Source organism: Camelus ferus, chromosome 25 (assembly GCF_009834535.1).
Source record: "Camelus ferus isolate YT-003-E chromosome 25, BCGSAC_Cfer_1.0, whole genome shotgun sequence".
NCBI classification, from domain to species: Eukaryota; Metazoa; Chordata; class Mammalia; order Artiodactyla; family Camelidae; genus Camelus; species Camelus ferus.
The window spans coordinates 17039744-17055486 of NC_045720.1; the positions used below are offsets into that span (position 1 = coordinate 17039744).

General features: G+C 43.3%; 1 protein-coding gene across 7 annotated transcripts in view; it reads left to right on the top strand.

Moving 5' to 3' along the window:
- Nucleotides 1-15743, top strand: part of SAMD12 (sterile alpha motif domain containing 12) — a 375925-nt gene that overhangs the window by 136338 nt on the left and 223844 nt on the right. For 6 of the 7 annotated variants that reach the window (XM_032468096.1, XM_032468094.1, XM_032468093.1 and 3 more), the window contains exon 3: nt 9846-9975. In XM_032468096.1, the coding sequence (XP_032323987.1) occupies nt 9846-9975 (130 nt within the window). Of the gene's footprint in view, nt 1-9845; nt 9981-15743 lie in introns of all 7 variants that reach the window. The other variant, XM_032468095.1, reaches the window with a different exon arrangement.

Sequence of the window (15743 nt, forward strand, 5' to 3'; positions counted from 1 at the left end):
GGGCTTCCGTAACAAAACACCATCCAACTGAGTAGCTTAAACAACAGAAATTTATTTTCTCACAGTTCTGGAGGCAAGAAGTCCAAGATCCAGGTACCAGCATGTGGATTCTGGTGAGAGCTGTCTTTCTGGCTTGGAGACAGCAGCCTTCTTGCTATGTCCACACGCTGGAGAGAGAGACAGAGACAGAGACAGTTCTCTGGTATCTCTTCTTAAATAAGGACAGTAATCCTAGGGGGTAAAGAACTCCACCTTAGGACTTCATTTAATCTTAATCATTTCCATAAATTCCCTTTCTCCGAATACAGTCACAGAGAGCGTTATGGCTTCAACATAGGTTTTTTGAGGGACTTGAACTCTTAGTCCATAAGAGCCTCCATTGAATTAAGCTGTCGATATGGTTCAGTTGAGCATGTGGACAAATTTTTTTGCCCCCAAAACTCATGGAATTGGAAAATGGCTAACCTTTATGTAGGCTTGACTTTTTTTTTCTTTTCTTTTCTTTTCTTTTTTTTCAGAATTTATGCCATTTTATTTTAATCTATAAGTTACTGGACATGATGAAAATCTGCTGATGGGATTAAAGACAGAACTCAGAATCTGTGGTCTTTGCTTAGGAGATTTTGGGATACAAGCTTAATTTTGTGGCTTACAGATCAACTACTCTTCATATTTGTAAATTTATAAATACTATTAATAACCCAATAACACTAGCATTAGAAGCTTTACATAGAGTGACTCCTACCCTAACGGATTCTAGAGATTTTAGGCTCTCCAAACCCAAGTCTCCATCCTGCCCCTGCTAAATACAACTGCAGCAACATTTTCTTGGTGCTTTTCTTTTCTCCTTGATGCCAACAGCATGATGGCCCCAACTTGCCTAAGACCCATCTGCCATCTCTTTTTCTTTAAATCATCCAAAGTGAACATTCAGCCTTTTGTTTATTTCATTTGATCTTAACTTCATAATATGGGCAGAGAAGGCGTTTTTATTCACATTTTACTGGTGATGTAATTGAGAGACAGAGATCAGCATTGCCCTACTGCACACTGCAAAAAAAAAAAAAAAAATGTGCCTCCTTCCATAATAAGGAGAACAGAAGGACTAGGGATCAGATGACTGGTGCCAAGCTCAGCCCTAAGCTTGGCGTACCCAGGTTAGGACAAAGGCGGGTTTGGTTTTGATCAGATTTATCTTAATTGATTCAATTAAGGAAGCAGTCTAGCACTGGGAACCTCGGTAAGATAAGTCACATCTTTTTCCCCCTCTATGTCCACCAGGCCAGAGTGACATCATAGAGTCAGCATGGCATTTGAATTCATTAGCAGTGTGACTTGGATGACTTACTTCATGTCCTCTAAGCCTGTTTCTCTGTAAACTGAAAATAATAACAACTTTGTAGATCGTTGGGAAGACTGTAGATTGTTGGCAAGACTAAAGATGATTTATCTGAAGAACTTAAAACAAGTCTTCCCATATGCTGTTACAAAACTGTAACTAATATTATGTCTGTCATGGAATTAATAAGCTCTTCTGCCACATTCCCAAGCCCAGCGTGGTCCAGCATAACCAGGCGTTTGTTCGATAGCAAATTCAGAGGAGCAAGAAAGAATGCACAAGCATGAAAGGCCCCTGGACCTGACCCATCGTCACCTTTACCTTGTTCTGTTGATCAAAGTAAGCCACAGGGCTTCCCTCCCCTCCCCCCCCCACACTCAGACTCAAGAGACGGAGAAGTAGGTGCCACCTTGTGACCTAAGGACCTCAGGTCATCATGCAAAGGGTCATTTTTTTTTAAACACTGAGGCCAATTTTGTTATCAGTCCACCGTATCATTATTCCATAGGAATTTTTTTAGAAATATGAAATGATGATGATCAGTAACTGTTTTTTTATGGTCCATATTCTTTTTTTCAATTTCTGCTTTTGTTCATCCAACATTCGCACAGGGGTTTGCCCATAAGGTACATGCTGAGTGTACGAGTGCCTTTGCACCTTGCAGGCACAGCATCCCCCTCGTGGGATGCGCTCATCTGGGCAGATGAGCGATGGCTTTTCCTGCTAAGACGGAGCAGACACCAAGTACAGCATGATCCTCTCCCTTCATATTCCTCTTGACAGGCGCAACAATCTGGGCTGGTAGGAAGAGCAGGCCTTGATAACCAGAGCCATCTGGGATGCCTGAGACATCTTGTTTCCCGTTGACTGCCTGCACGTGTCTGTTTATCCCCTCTATGAGGTTTTATCGTTAGAAACCCTGATAGGAGCAGTGCACATTTGGGACGCAGCAGATCTTAACCAGCATTGCATGCAAGCGTCCGCTTTACAGCTGGTGAGATGTAGAGTCTACCCATCTGGGTGTGGTGCCTTTATAAGGCTTCACCAGATGCTGGGGGAATCAGGGCTGTATCTTTGCCGTGGGATTAGGACACTTTGTTACTGAGTGTCCCTGGAGAAAGGAAGAGCTGACTCTGAGTCTCAGGGAAGCCAGCAGCACAACCTGTCATTGGAAGACATGAGGTGCTGTTTGTGTACTTGGAGCTAAGCCAGCCTAAGGAGGACCATCCCCTTGCCTCTCCTAATTTGGTTATCTTTGTTTTGCCATCTTTCTTCTCTTTTTCTGCATATTCTTCTTGTTCCTACACCTCCCTTTTCCCTTAGTGCCTTTGCACCCTCCTCCTTTCCCATCAGCTGTGGTCCCTCGGGTCTCAGCTCACTACACTGAACACAGTCTCACAATGCCTGCAACTCAGCTCAAGTCAGCAGGACTCTGAGGACTGTCTGTGTCCCCTGCACTGTTGCTTCCCCAAATCAGGCTTGGAAGTCCAGCAGGAGAATGTAGTAATGCCATTCAAGTGATGTGAATATAGACCTTCCTGAACACATTGTTTGTGGCACACACTAAGTGTTTAGATAAACCATTTCTAATCCTTCCACCAAAGACAAAATCGGAGTTATTTCCACCATATGCAGGAGCACGTTTAGAAAGTTTCAGTGACCCGCCCAAGGTGACAGTGCTAGTGAATGCCAGAGCTGGCCTTCAGTCCGGGTCTGCATAATTCCAAGTGCCAAGTTCTTTCATTACATCACTCTTTGAGTCATTTGAAAAGAAAAAAATTGGGGATCAGAAATGTGAGCTCTCTTGCTAAGAATTACAGTGCTGGAATGCCTCTGCATTTGGGGCTCAATAGGAGAGAAATGTAATCGGAGCAAAGCCTGTTTTAGTCCCAACCTGGGAACGTCAAGAGCACAGCTGGGACTTGAACCAGTTTTCTGACTCGCAAGGAGACAGGAGCTGTGATATATGGTAGACCAGACAGTTCTTTCATTCCTTCAACAAATTACTACTGCCATGTGCCAGGCCCTGTTCTAACGTTTGGGATTCTTCATGAAATAAAAAAAGATCCCTGCCCTTGTGGAGACCGCAAGGCAGTGAAGACAATAATAAAACAACAGACAAAATAAGTTAACTATGTAGTGTATTACGGAAAAGGAGACAATGGAACAAAGGCAAGGAGTATTGGAAGCCAGAAGGGAAGAGAGTTACCTTTTTAATTAGGGAGATTAAAATAGGAATTATTTTGAAAAGGGTAGTATTTGAGCAAAGGCTTGAAGGAAGTGAGGGAATTAGCTTGAAGGAAGTGAGGGATACCATGTAGGTATCTGGGAGAAGACCATTCAAGGTCAAAGAAGGAGTGGGCATCTTAAAATTTCTACCCTCAGGATACGAGAGCCCTAGTTTGAAAGAAACTCACTTGAAGAAGACACAGAGTTTCAGAGCTTTCCTCTAAGAGCCAGTGATGTCCCTCAGTAATGGTGAAGGTTTCAGCTTCAAGAACATGTTTCATTTGTGTTGTCATTACTGAAGACACTACCTTTTGAAGAAAATGTTAGCAAGCTACAGTGCCCTGTGGAGGAGTCTGGAAAGTAGAAGATCTCAAACAGATGCCACAGGAAGAACAGCTGGAGGAACTAATCAAAGCCACACTGTGTGTTGGAAAAATTCCTGAGCTTGCGTAGCCGCTGCTGCCTCTTAGAGGTGCTATGCTGCTCAGAAGAGTGAGTGTCACAAATCAGGAAGCATCAAGTGACCCAGGTGACACTAAAACGTGAATGAAGTGGAAATGAAACACATCTTTCATTCATTCAAGAGGAGTGGTGTCCAGCTTTTACCTGGAAGCTTTCTGGCAGTGAAACGTCTTCTCTTGGGGAGGCCTGAAGTTTAAGAGCTTCATTCGTCATAAAATGTTCCGTTTTGAACCCAAGAATGACCAAGTGGATCTCAAACTACACAGGGAACAGACTACAATAGAAGAGATACGTTTTAAACTTTGTCCGGCCACGTTTTCCCATGAAAGAAGTGAAGGTGGCAGAAGGAGGGCATTACTGGTACCGAAGGTCTGATTCAGGTGCCAAGTATTCTGTGAACGAGCCCATCCTTCCTGATACTTAGAGGCTCTTTTTTGGTAAATGAGCATAAAAACTGCTGAACTAGACTGGCTGGTTGTGTATGTCTTCCTCCCTCTTCCCCTTCCTTTCGCCAATCTTGACTAATAAGATTACACGATGGACGATTACACAAAGAGAAGACCAAGAACTTTAAAAAAAAAAAAATTGCAAGATGGTAAGAGAAGGAAGAAGCAGTTTTAGAGCTTGCGAATACTTGCTTCTAACGAGATGCTGTAAGTGTGTTTACCACTTTCCGATACTTGGCCTAAAGCTTGCTTTGTCCTGCCAGTGGAAGTAAACAATTTATGTTTTCTCTACTTTTTCGCAATCAAACCGTTGGGCTTCATATAAGCTCAGCTCGTTAAGAGCTTGTGCAGACATGAGGGGCCTAAAACTTCAGCATTCTCTTGTAAATCAAACCCCAGTAAATTAAAAGAATTTGTATTGCAAAACAGATAAGCCAAGGGATAATTGAATTACAAGATAAAATTTAACTTTAAAAGCATCTTGTAATATGTTCTTTCAGTATTAAACTAACTTAAAGTATTGATTTTATTGCTGGGCAGAAATGCTTCAAGTTTACCTTAAACAACTTAAAACTTAAGAATTCTTTCCAATGAAAGACAAATCAGAAATTACTATAAAACATAGCTGAAGCAATTGTATGAGGGTAAATTAAAATAGGGATTATTTGTCAACAACTTTTCTCCCCAGAAAGTGTCTTTTGCAGTAAGCGAGGTCTCTGTAAAGCAGAAAGTGAAGGCATCTGAAATGCACTTTCCGATGGTCTACGGAAGGGCCAGGACCGATTCAGAAAGAAAATGCCTCGAGTTCTGCTTGGCGTCATGCTGCACAGGGGTTAAGATAACACACTGCCTCTGGCCTCTTTCAGGGCAGCAGAACAAACCAAAACTGTCTCCAGGGTTGGAAATCCAGAGTCTGATGTAGCAGACCTGAGCCTGGAGAAAGAAACGGGGCAAATGGTTTGGTTTTTTATGTTTGCCTTGCGCAAGATGGGTTTTTTTTTAATTAGTTTATTGTTTCTCATAAATATGAAATATTCTTTGTTTTATGAACTGTTATTTTGGTTTAGGCTCCTACTGTGGGTGGAGGGAGCACCGCATATTAGAGAAAATTATCTAAAGTTGGGTGAAAAGAGAGGCCTGCGTGTTGGGTGGCCGAAGAAGGGAGGGCGGTAGAAGGAACACTCAACAGCTGTTACGATTGGACAGCTCTGCACCTCCCAGTGGGACAGTGTGATAAGTAGACTGATGTCTGTTTAACACAGGCTGGTTGTTCCAAATTATTTTAAGCTCTTGGAAGATATCAGGTTATGGCATTCACTCCGCAAACTCATTTGTTGTCGGGGACAGGGGCGTGATGAGAGATGGAGGATTAACAGAAGTCGACCTGGGCTGCTACACAAAGAGAAGGTGAGGCAGAACCTGTGAAAGTCTGCTGTGAGAACGGCTGCAGACTGGGGCAACGGGAGTCACCACCGACAGCCCTTCACAAGTGTCACAAACTAACAACAGTTTCTTAATGAAGCCAAGGCTAAGAACCAGCTGATAAATGGGGCCAGTACTTGTATCGCTATCTGATTAAGAAGAAACAAACAGTGCTTATTAATGGCAGGACTGTTTATCCCTCCCTGTTTTATTTGTTATGCCTTTTTCCATGGAGACATATCCCCATAGGTTCATATGGTCTTAAAAAATCTATGCCTGAAGCTTTGAGTTTATTGCTATCCAGACAAGTAACACCAAATTTCTGCTGAGTAAGAGTAGATTGTGAAGGAAAAGCAAAGCAGCTCCTGGAGTGTTAGCCTCAGAACACCCGGATTTATTAGAGAAGGAAATGCACAACACAGGCGTACGTGGTGGGCGGGTGCAGATGTATTCTGAGTTGACTTGATGTGTTCGGATTAATCACCACCTGAATCCCCAGTTGATGGGACTTGTCTTGGGGCTGAGGGTGCCCTCTTTCCTAGGAAATGAGCAAGTGGAAGAATGACCTCCCAGAAGCTGTGTGTATTGATGTATAAGCGACTTCATCCTCTCGCCTTTCCCTTCCTAATTTACAGCCTTCCGTGACTGGTTTGTAGGATTTTTCAAAAGATGTGATTAGCTTTACTTGCAAGAAACTTGCAAGGGGTTTCCGGGCAATGATGTGTCAGCTATGAACTCATTCAGCTAATCTGAAGGAGAATTTTTAGAGCAGGAAGGAGCTGGATTCAGAGGTGCTGACTTGTGAAACATGGTGGTAAGTGCATTTCTAGCTAAAGGAGCCAAAACTCTGTTTTCCTAATCATGCAGAGGAAAAGAGGTGACAACGGGAGAAAAGGATAAAACTAAACAATAACAAAACATGCCCCGATTTGCCCCATCCATGCCCGGGGCCCTTCTCGCTCATCGAAATTAGGAAAGCAATTGATAGGGTTGCACGCAGTGGTTAGAGGGAACATGGCTGGGGGCCTGGGACTAGAGGATGTAGCGCTGAAGGAAGAGGCAGACAGGTTTGAATAGGAGTCACATGAGCACAACACACAGTGGGCATAGAAAAGCAAAGGCTAGATTTAAAATTCCCTGCTGATTAAATCGCAGAGCAGGCATGTGAGCACAGGCTCAGCAAGATTGGTTTCACGTCATTAGTTCATTTCCTTACTCACTGTGGCTGTAGAGAACATGTGTCGAGTGCGAGGCACTCAGGGGAGCGTAGTTATAACTGTTCTGTCCTCACTGAGTGTTCCAGTCACTGGGGTTGCGAGACAGATGACCCCAGCACTTAGTGGCAGAAGACAGCTGTTGATGATGCTGTGGATTATGTGGATGAGGACTTCACTCAGGGCACAGCAGGGCTGGTTTGTCTTTGCATCATGGTATCCGGGGGTCTCAGCTGAAAGAATTGAAGCCTGGTGGCTGAAGGCATCTGCAGCTTGTTTGTCTGATGGTTGATAGGGTTGGTGGTGGCTGTCAGCTGAGGGATTGGCCAAAATTCCTATACCTGGTCTCTTCATGGGAACTGGGCTTCCTCACAATATGATGGCTGGGTTCCCAGGGTGAGTGCTGGAGGGGATGAGCGAGGCAGAAGCTGTATCTGTCTTATGACATAACCTCAGAAGTCACATGGATAGCATCTATGCCTCTGTACTCCGTTGGCCAGGACCACCATGGATCCTGCCAAAACTCAAGGGGAGGGAATATCAACCCCAAATAGCAGTGGAGGAATGACAACCACAGTGAATGAAAGGCAGATATATACCTGCATGTGTGTGTCTATGTATATTTGCATATATAAAATCATCTTAAAATAATCATCTTTGGGAAATGCAGTCTGCCACACTTAAGAAATATATATATATATATATATATATATATACATTCAAAAAAAAAAGAGTAAAAGAGAATTACCACAGCATAAAGTAAAAAGTGTTGTGGATGGTTTGTGATTATTTTATAAGTGATGGCCCCAAAAATCGTACCACTGGAAATATACTAATAAAAAATAACACCTGAGCACTATTTCCTAAATTTGAATCACCTGCATATCACATCCACTGTTTACTATTGTTAACATCTGCATTACTGTTTCCTTAATTTTTTCTTAAAGTTGACTTTTTTATTGAAGTATAGTTGGTGTACAATATCATATAAGTTACAGGTATGCAATATAATGATTCACAATTTTTGAAGGTTATACTCCATTTATAGTTATTATAAAGTGTTGGCTGTAATCCCTGTGTTGTATAATATATCCTTTTAGCTTATTTTATACCTAATAGTTTATACTCTTATTCTCCCACCCCTAGGTTGACCCTCCCAGATTCCCCCATCCGCCTGGCAACCGCTAGTTGTCTGTATCTATGAGTCGGCTTTTTTTTTTTAATATTCCCTAGTTGTATTTTTTAGATTCCACATTATAAGTGATATCATATAGTATTTGTCTTTCTCTGACTTATTTCACTTAGCATAATGCCCTCCAAGTCCACCAATGTTGCTACAAATGGCAAAATTTCATCCTTGTTATGGCTGGAGTATTCCATTATATATACATATACACCGCATCGTCTTTCTCCATTCATCTGTTGATGGACACTTAGGTTGCTTCCATATCTGGGCAATTGTAAATAATGACCCAGTTTTTTTTTTTAACTCAAGTTTTAAAAAGCAAACTACATATTACTGCAGAAAATAAAATATATTTTTGGTCATAATTTATTTGTCACAAAGGTAACCTTAAATACAAAAAAAGTAAAAACAAAATAGTTATATACTAGACGAAGGTTCCACTTTCTGATGACAATTCTGAGGCTGAAGCAAGCCCTCTTTTTGTCAGAAATCATGTTAGCACGTGTTAGAAAGATGTTAAATCTCACTCATACAAATTGAGACTCTCCCTTTGCATAATCTGAAACATTGAAAGAGAAGTGAAAGAGAATGACCCTGGGGAGATCAGTGATGCTCAAGGCCAGATCTGTGTACCACCCAGCACCCTTTAGAGACCTAGCTGTATGAAAATCCTGACCCAGAATGTAAAAATGGATCCAGAATGATAAAAATTCTAGCTAGTTAGGCTTTCCTCTAGCTTCATCCAAGTTCCTGGGGTCTATGAGGAAGACCAGCATGTAGCACAATTGGTGCGTGTTAGTTCAGGAATGTATCTGTAACCTGCCATTGGCCAAAGGCTGAGTCTTTTGCACCTTGGATTTATTTCATCCACCTCCCTGAAAGGTCCAGTGGGCAGTAAAAGACCTGGGCTAGCTGGCTTCTCCATGAAGTCTACCCACCCTCATTACGTTATTACCATTCCCCACATGCTGGTGGAATTGACTTTTTCCTTTCCTCCTGTGCGTAGCTAATTCCTAGACTTTACAGGACGGCCCTAAATCCAGAGCTCCCAGGCCAACGTGTGGTTTTCAGCATGCAGGTGTCAAAACCCTGTAACATTCATTTCTAAAGTAATTGTTAGCACCTGCTGAAGCCAGTTATACTAGGTACTAGGGATATCAGGGGATAATGAAAAATAGACACTTTCTTGGGATACAGAGAAAGGCCACTTGGGGGCAGCTATTCATCCCTAAAATCTAATCAGTTTCTTAGCAACCCCATTGCCTCGTGGTTAGAATATTCATCAGAAAACACTTCTTCCTAGGGACTTTTTTCAGTAGAGACAACTCGAGAATAAATGTGATTGTCAGGCCCTTCTCCACCTGGACCCTTTCTTTCTGGTTTTCAGGGGTATGGAGGTCTGCTGAAGTTCGGAGGACAAGAGCCAGATATTTATCTCCAGGGAATCCAGCCTGTAGCCTTTCCCGCATCACAGGACTTCCACCAGTGGTGCCTTTCTAGGAATGGGGCTGCTGTTAACAGACCTTCTTTTCCTTCTGTGTTTATAGTCGGCCGCGGTGAAGCTGTCAAAACCAGTGGCTCTGTGGACTCAGCAGGATGTCTGCAAGTGGCTGAAGAAACATTGTCCGAATCAGTATCAGATCTACAGCGAGTCATTCAAACAGCATGACATAACTGGTAAAGTATGCAGTATCCAGAACACTTTGCTCCCTCTGCCTCTCCCCGTCTCAGTGGCCTTTCCCATACCCTTAACACAAAGAGGCATCTTCCTGCTAAAATTTTCCGGCATGGGCTTGCTTTGAAAGGGGTGATAAATTCCGGATCCATGCAAGCCATGCTGCTTAACAAGCATGGGTGATTGTTTCAGAGAACCAACGAGTGTCCAGCATGAACGTGTGTGGTATTCAGGGGAAGGCGTTGGAGGGGGGTGGTTCTAGAGAAACTAAGAGCTCGGCAGTCCTAGAGAAAAGAAAGGGAGTCTTTCAAACTGACTTGCTTACAGGATTCATACGTAGATGTTCTAAGCAGAGAAGACTTGTACATATGAATCCTTGGGGGTACTAGAGGCTACCGGAGGGACAAGGGGTGTGCTTTGGGTTGAGATGGGTGTGTCCGTTTTACATACTCAAATTGTACAGAAAACTCAATTTGGAAAAAAGGTTTCTAATATCAAATAACATTTAAAAAAACGCTGAGGTAGAGAATCAGAGCGACCAAGTTAGTCATATTTAAATATGTGAGAAACACACAGGTGTAGCTCAAACTGAGTTAACAGAGAGTGAAATCCTCCTAATTTAAGCATAGAAATGGTCCTTAATGCACTTCTTTCCTCCTCCCAACTAGAGGTAATGGCCCATTTGAATGAAATCCTGAAGCCAGTGTCGCAACTTCTCTTAGATTCCAAATGTCTAGATTTTTTTTCTTAGTCCCTTAAGTCAAAAGCAAAATCCTATACAGGGTAAGTTATTCCACCTCTAAAAGTTATCAACCAGTTACCAACCATTTGGCTGATTGTGGTAACCTTCATCAGATTATTTCTGCCTAATGTTTCTGAATGTCTGTGTGAGAGTAATGGCAAAACCTTTTTCATGATCTTATTTGAAAGCAGCGTTTATCTCTTATTAGGGGTGGGAATTCTGCGATACCCTTGAGAGCAGGGTAAGAATTTATAATGGTTTGGAGAGGATGAGCTGTACGCCCCTCAGAAACGAAGGTCTCGTGCTTCAGTGCTTCTGTAGTAAATGGCACCACTTCCTAAGGCTTTCTGCTAAATGACATGTTTCAGACGGCTGTCATGTTGCTTCTGATGGCACCTTGGTCTCCATGAAACTCCTTGCTGTTGGTGAATCACCACCTTTTTAGGATCTTGGGTAAGCTGCTTAACCTAGGCAAGTTATTGAACCTCACTTCCTCATCTCCAAAATAGAGATAATAATAATAATAATAATAATAATAATAATAATAATACCTGTCTCAGGAAGGCATTATGAGGATTAGATGAAATAATGTCAGTAAACCACCAAGTCAACCATTTATTGACGCCTTCTGCATGCCGACATTGTGCTGTGCTTCATGCCAGAACTCACCTGGAGGGTGTCTAATATCTGACTCCATTCTGAGGGCAGCCTGTTTTCAGTCTAGAAAAGAAAGCACGGGATTCTTTGGGGGCTTAAAGAACAGAGAGAGTGATTTCAGATTAAGATTTGGCCCCCATCTTTCTGACATTCATCTGTTTGAGGACTCAGAAGACCACCCTGGTCCCCTGTTCTCTGGCCTCTGCCTCTCCAAGGGTCAGTGTAAACTACCCAAGTGGTCACAGATGCCAGATAGCCAGCAAACAGCTTTCAGGACTTCAGCCAGCCCACCACTACCAGCCCTGGGATGCCGGCCCCTGCGGGAATCCTAGTACCCCTGTAGGCTCTGATAAACTGGGCAAAGAGGATTGTGGAAAATCGTGTCACGTGGTGGCAGAGCCAACCTCGACAGCTGATGGGGACAGTAGCGTGACTCAGGGTGCGGGCGGGGCGGTGTTTACAAGCGCCGGGTCAAAGCCCAGGCCTGGAGCTCAGCTGTGGGATTCTGGGACTTGGTGCACTTGAGCATTCTCCACCTGTAAATAGGAGATGATAATAGCAGCCGCCTCATTGTGCGGCTGGGGTTCACGGTCGTAGTAAGCATGCGTGAGTGTTAGCTGCTGCTCTTTTCCTAAGTGCTGCTCTTCTTTCTGCGAAAACAAGCCACACACGTAAACAGTATTGAATTCATCCACCTTTATTATCCTAACAATTGAGACCTAAGCACCTAAGGGTTGTGGGGGAGGGGCGGAAGTCTGGGCTAGTAAGTAGCCTGTGCTTTCTGCAAGGCTGCAGTAAAGATGTTCCTGGTTTGCTTATGTATGCTTAGGTTCTCTGTAGTACGGCTGCTCATTTATTTGTCTTAAAGCAAGCATCTCCAGTGTCATGCTCATCGAGGAAGCATATTATCTCTGTAACAGATAAACAGTCCCTTAATTTAGAAGCACATGGTACTGTGATGATAAATAAAAAAGATGTATATTGAATGGAAAGAAGGATAAGGGAAAAAAAGATTGGCTACACTTCAATAAAAAATAAGAATTAATTTTTTTTAAATGAGCTTTCTGATCATAAACCTGAGGTAAATCCTCCCCCATCCCTGTCCTCCACCCCCAGCCTCTGACAGGTAGTAACTGTGCAACATCGCATCAGCTGGTTTCAAGTTAGCGATACCAGGATAATATTTATCTTAAAGGGTTTTGGGGAAGATTAAAGGGGATGATGCATGTGAAGGGTTTAGCTTAATGCCTGACACATAGTGGACGTTTATCCCTTTAGCAAGTATTTATGGAGAGTCTACCCTGCACCAGGTTTGGGGAATACAGCAATAAATAAAATGGTCAGTGCCCTGTGTGGGGAAAAAATTGTGCTTCTGGAGAAAACTGTGCATCCTCAATAGCACATACTTTTGGGTTATCTAATTCTGATTCTACGAAGCTGTCGTACAACCCTGTAAGTTGTAGGTAACTGATAGCAGTATAAAATAATTCCTGTTGTCGATGTGTAAATTCTGTCCCACAGAGATGCAGTCGAGTTCCCTAGCCACTGTGGAAAAGGTGCGCTTTGCCTCCCATTTACGTTTTCCTTTCACCCTTCCTGGTCTAAAAATGTGTCTGCTGTTTGGATTCTCCTTTGAGTTGGTTGTAACTAACCTTACCGGTTTTCACAAAATCTTAAATAGGTGTTTGTTTTTGTATTCGATAAGAGTCATGATTTTTAAATTTTTTGAAAATGTCCCTGTGACCTCGGTAGTTGTTCGATTTTTCTAAAATTTGCTCTAGGCAGCGATTCCACTATATTAATATTTTTCTGCTGCTTTTGTTTGAAAGACATTAAATTCTAAACAAACTGCCCCCCACCACCCCAGTTTCCCCAAAGTATAAGAAAACTTAAGGCACCAGCATTCAAAGGCACCTTCTGCAGATTTCCTATTCGAATTCCCGAGAATTTCATTGTGTCCGGAAGGCACCTGCTATTTTTGTGGCAGATGTGTTTAATCAGAAGAGAAGCTACTAGTGGTAACTCCCTACAGACACGCTCTTAGCAGGCGGAAGATGGCTTGAGCACCTGAGAGGCATTAGGATAGACAGATTTAAATCATCAGATTAGGCTTGAAGGAAAGAAATGTGTCTATTTTCCTGTGCTTGCAGGAGTCTTTCCCTAGCTTTCTGAGGCCAGACTTGGCATGCTGATGAAGCAGCTCTGCCGGGGCCAGGTGTAAGCTCACAGGCAACTCTCCGAGTCTCTTTTATGCACAGTTAAGAATCCTTTCAGGTTGGAGGCGTTAGCAGCCCCTGGCTGTGCCTGGGATTCTTCCTGTGGTGGTTGCTAAAGTCAACTCATTTCCTTCAGCATCCTGCCCTCCGTCTGCAAAAGGTTCTTTTCCCGGCCAACTTTAAAGACTTATTTTCATGGGTGAAGCACTCAGAGCTCCCCAGAATACAAAGTGGATTTTTAAAAGCTATTTTTAATGTGTAAAAGGGCTCCACGTGGCCTGCATCGTGGAACAGCAGTGGGGCTCTTTTAGGTGTCTGTAGGAGTAAGCAGTTATCGTGTGAGTGTCCCTGCACGTGGTTAGTACTGATTGTCAGTGGTCTACAGAGTAGCTGAATACTTCTGGTTCTTTCTCTTTCTTTTCCTTTCTTTCTTTCTTTTCTTTTTTTTTTTTAACGAAGATACTGTGGATTGATCCAAGGACCTTGTGCGTGCTAAGCACATGCTCTACCACTGAGCTATTCTGAGCTATTCCCCCCACCCCACGTCTGGTTCCTTTTGTGCATCAACCACTGCCCATTTGTACCCCTTTCCCCTTTTCAAAATGTTCTGTTTAGATGTAGCACCCTGAAATTTGGCAGTTCTTCTTATGCTACTGAGTAAAGGGGGAACCTCTTTACCTTTTCCAAACCTCTGGATTGTAGGTTCTGTGCATTTGCTAACATGTATCCTTCTGCTTTTGTCTTCCTAGTCTTTTTATTGTGGTTGGAGTTACCCATTGAGACCAATGGGGCATGTGGTTCACAAGTGTCAAAAGAAGTGGCGTGGTTGTTTTATGGGCTGCACCTGTGGGAACACTGCTTTGTGGGGTCCAGTGCAGCCCAGTAACTGTGTGCTTACTGAACTACCACGGTGCCTCGTCCATGCATTTGCTGGTCTTCACTGGTTTTCCCTCTGAACAGTGTGTTCTTCTTTTGTATCCCTTTGTATTTTGTTATGTTTCTCTTCCTCAAGAACTGCTCTATGGCTTTAATTGAATCTCAAGCATTTTATATCTACATAGTAAAGTTCTGACATCATTTGGGCCCAAGTTGTTTCTCATAAGTTAATTTTCCAATAGCAGCGTTTATTCTTCATTTTTAACCCCGTTTGATAGAAAGCTTACTAACATCACTTTTGTGCTCCTCGGCGTTCTTAAACCAAGGTGGCTGGCTTTGGCTGTCTTAATGATTCATGGTAATAGACTTCTGAACGTTGCAAGGGACTTCAGGAGTCATCCCAGGCTTTGTGGGGTCAGTTTAAAAACATACCTTTCAGTGAGAAGTATGAGTGCAGATCACAACACCAGCTTCATTCCTGATAAAGCTCTTCTGGAGATTGTCATTTAGGTCTTCAGACGAATTGGTTTGCTGAGAATATTCTCCTTCTAAACTAGGCTTTCTGGTCGCTGACACAGCTGGGAGCTGCCCCTCTAACCTCATGAAAGAAAGCAGACTGCCTCAGGCACACAGGTCACAAGGCAGGACAGAACAGGAGTCTGGGCTGAGCAAACCCACTTCCTGCTTCCAAGGGCACCGTATAGAGGGGAGGAGAGAGGCCAGGAGCACTGGTCAGGGAAGTTCTTCCAGGAGGAAAGAGCGTGGGGGGTGAGTGCCCCACTGCCAGTTCCTCAGATGTCTCCCCGTGTGTCCTTTCTGAAGCCTCTGCTAGGTGCCCAGCCAGCCTTTGCTCAGACACCCCCAGGGATGAGCATTCATAATTTTAAAAGCAAACTGCTTTTTGGGGGGTCTGTTTTGGACTGACAGTTGTGGTTTTTCTTACTCCCTCCTGCCCTTAGCTACTGTGCTCTCAAACACCATGCCCTTTCCTACAGTCCTCAGACCCACCCGTTTACCTGGTTAATCCCAACTTCCTTTCAGGCTTTAGTTCAGATACCACCTCCTGCAAAAGCCTTTCTTACTCCTCCTCACCTGGAGTGAGTATCCCAGCCTGTAGCTCCCAGGATAAAGCCCTACGGTACGGCCTGTCACATTAAGTCGACAGTTGAAAGAATTATTAGAAAGTTCTGCTGAGGTTTAGCTGAACCCCCCACCCAGATCTTGTTTAGGTTCCTGGGTTAGAAGCCTTTACTGAAGGAAACCCTCGATGACTGTCCCC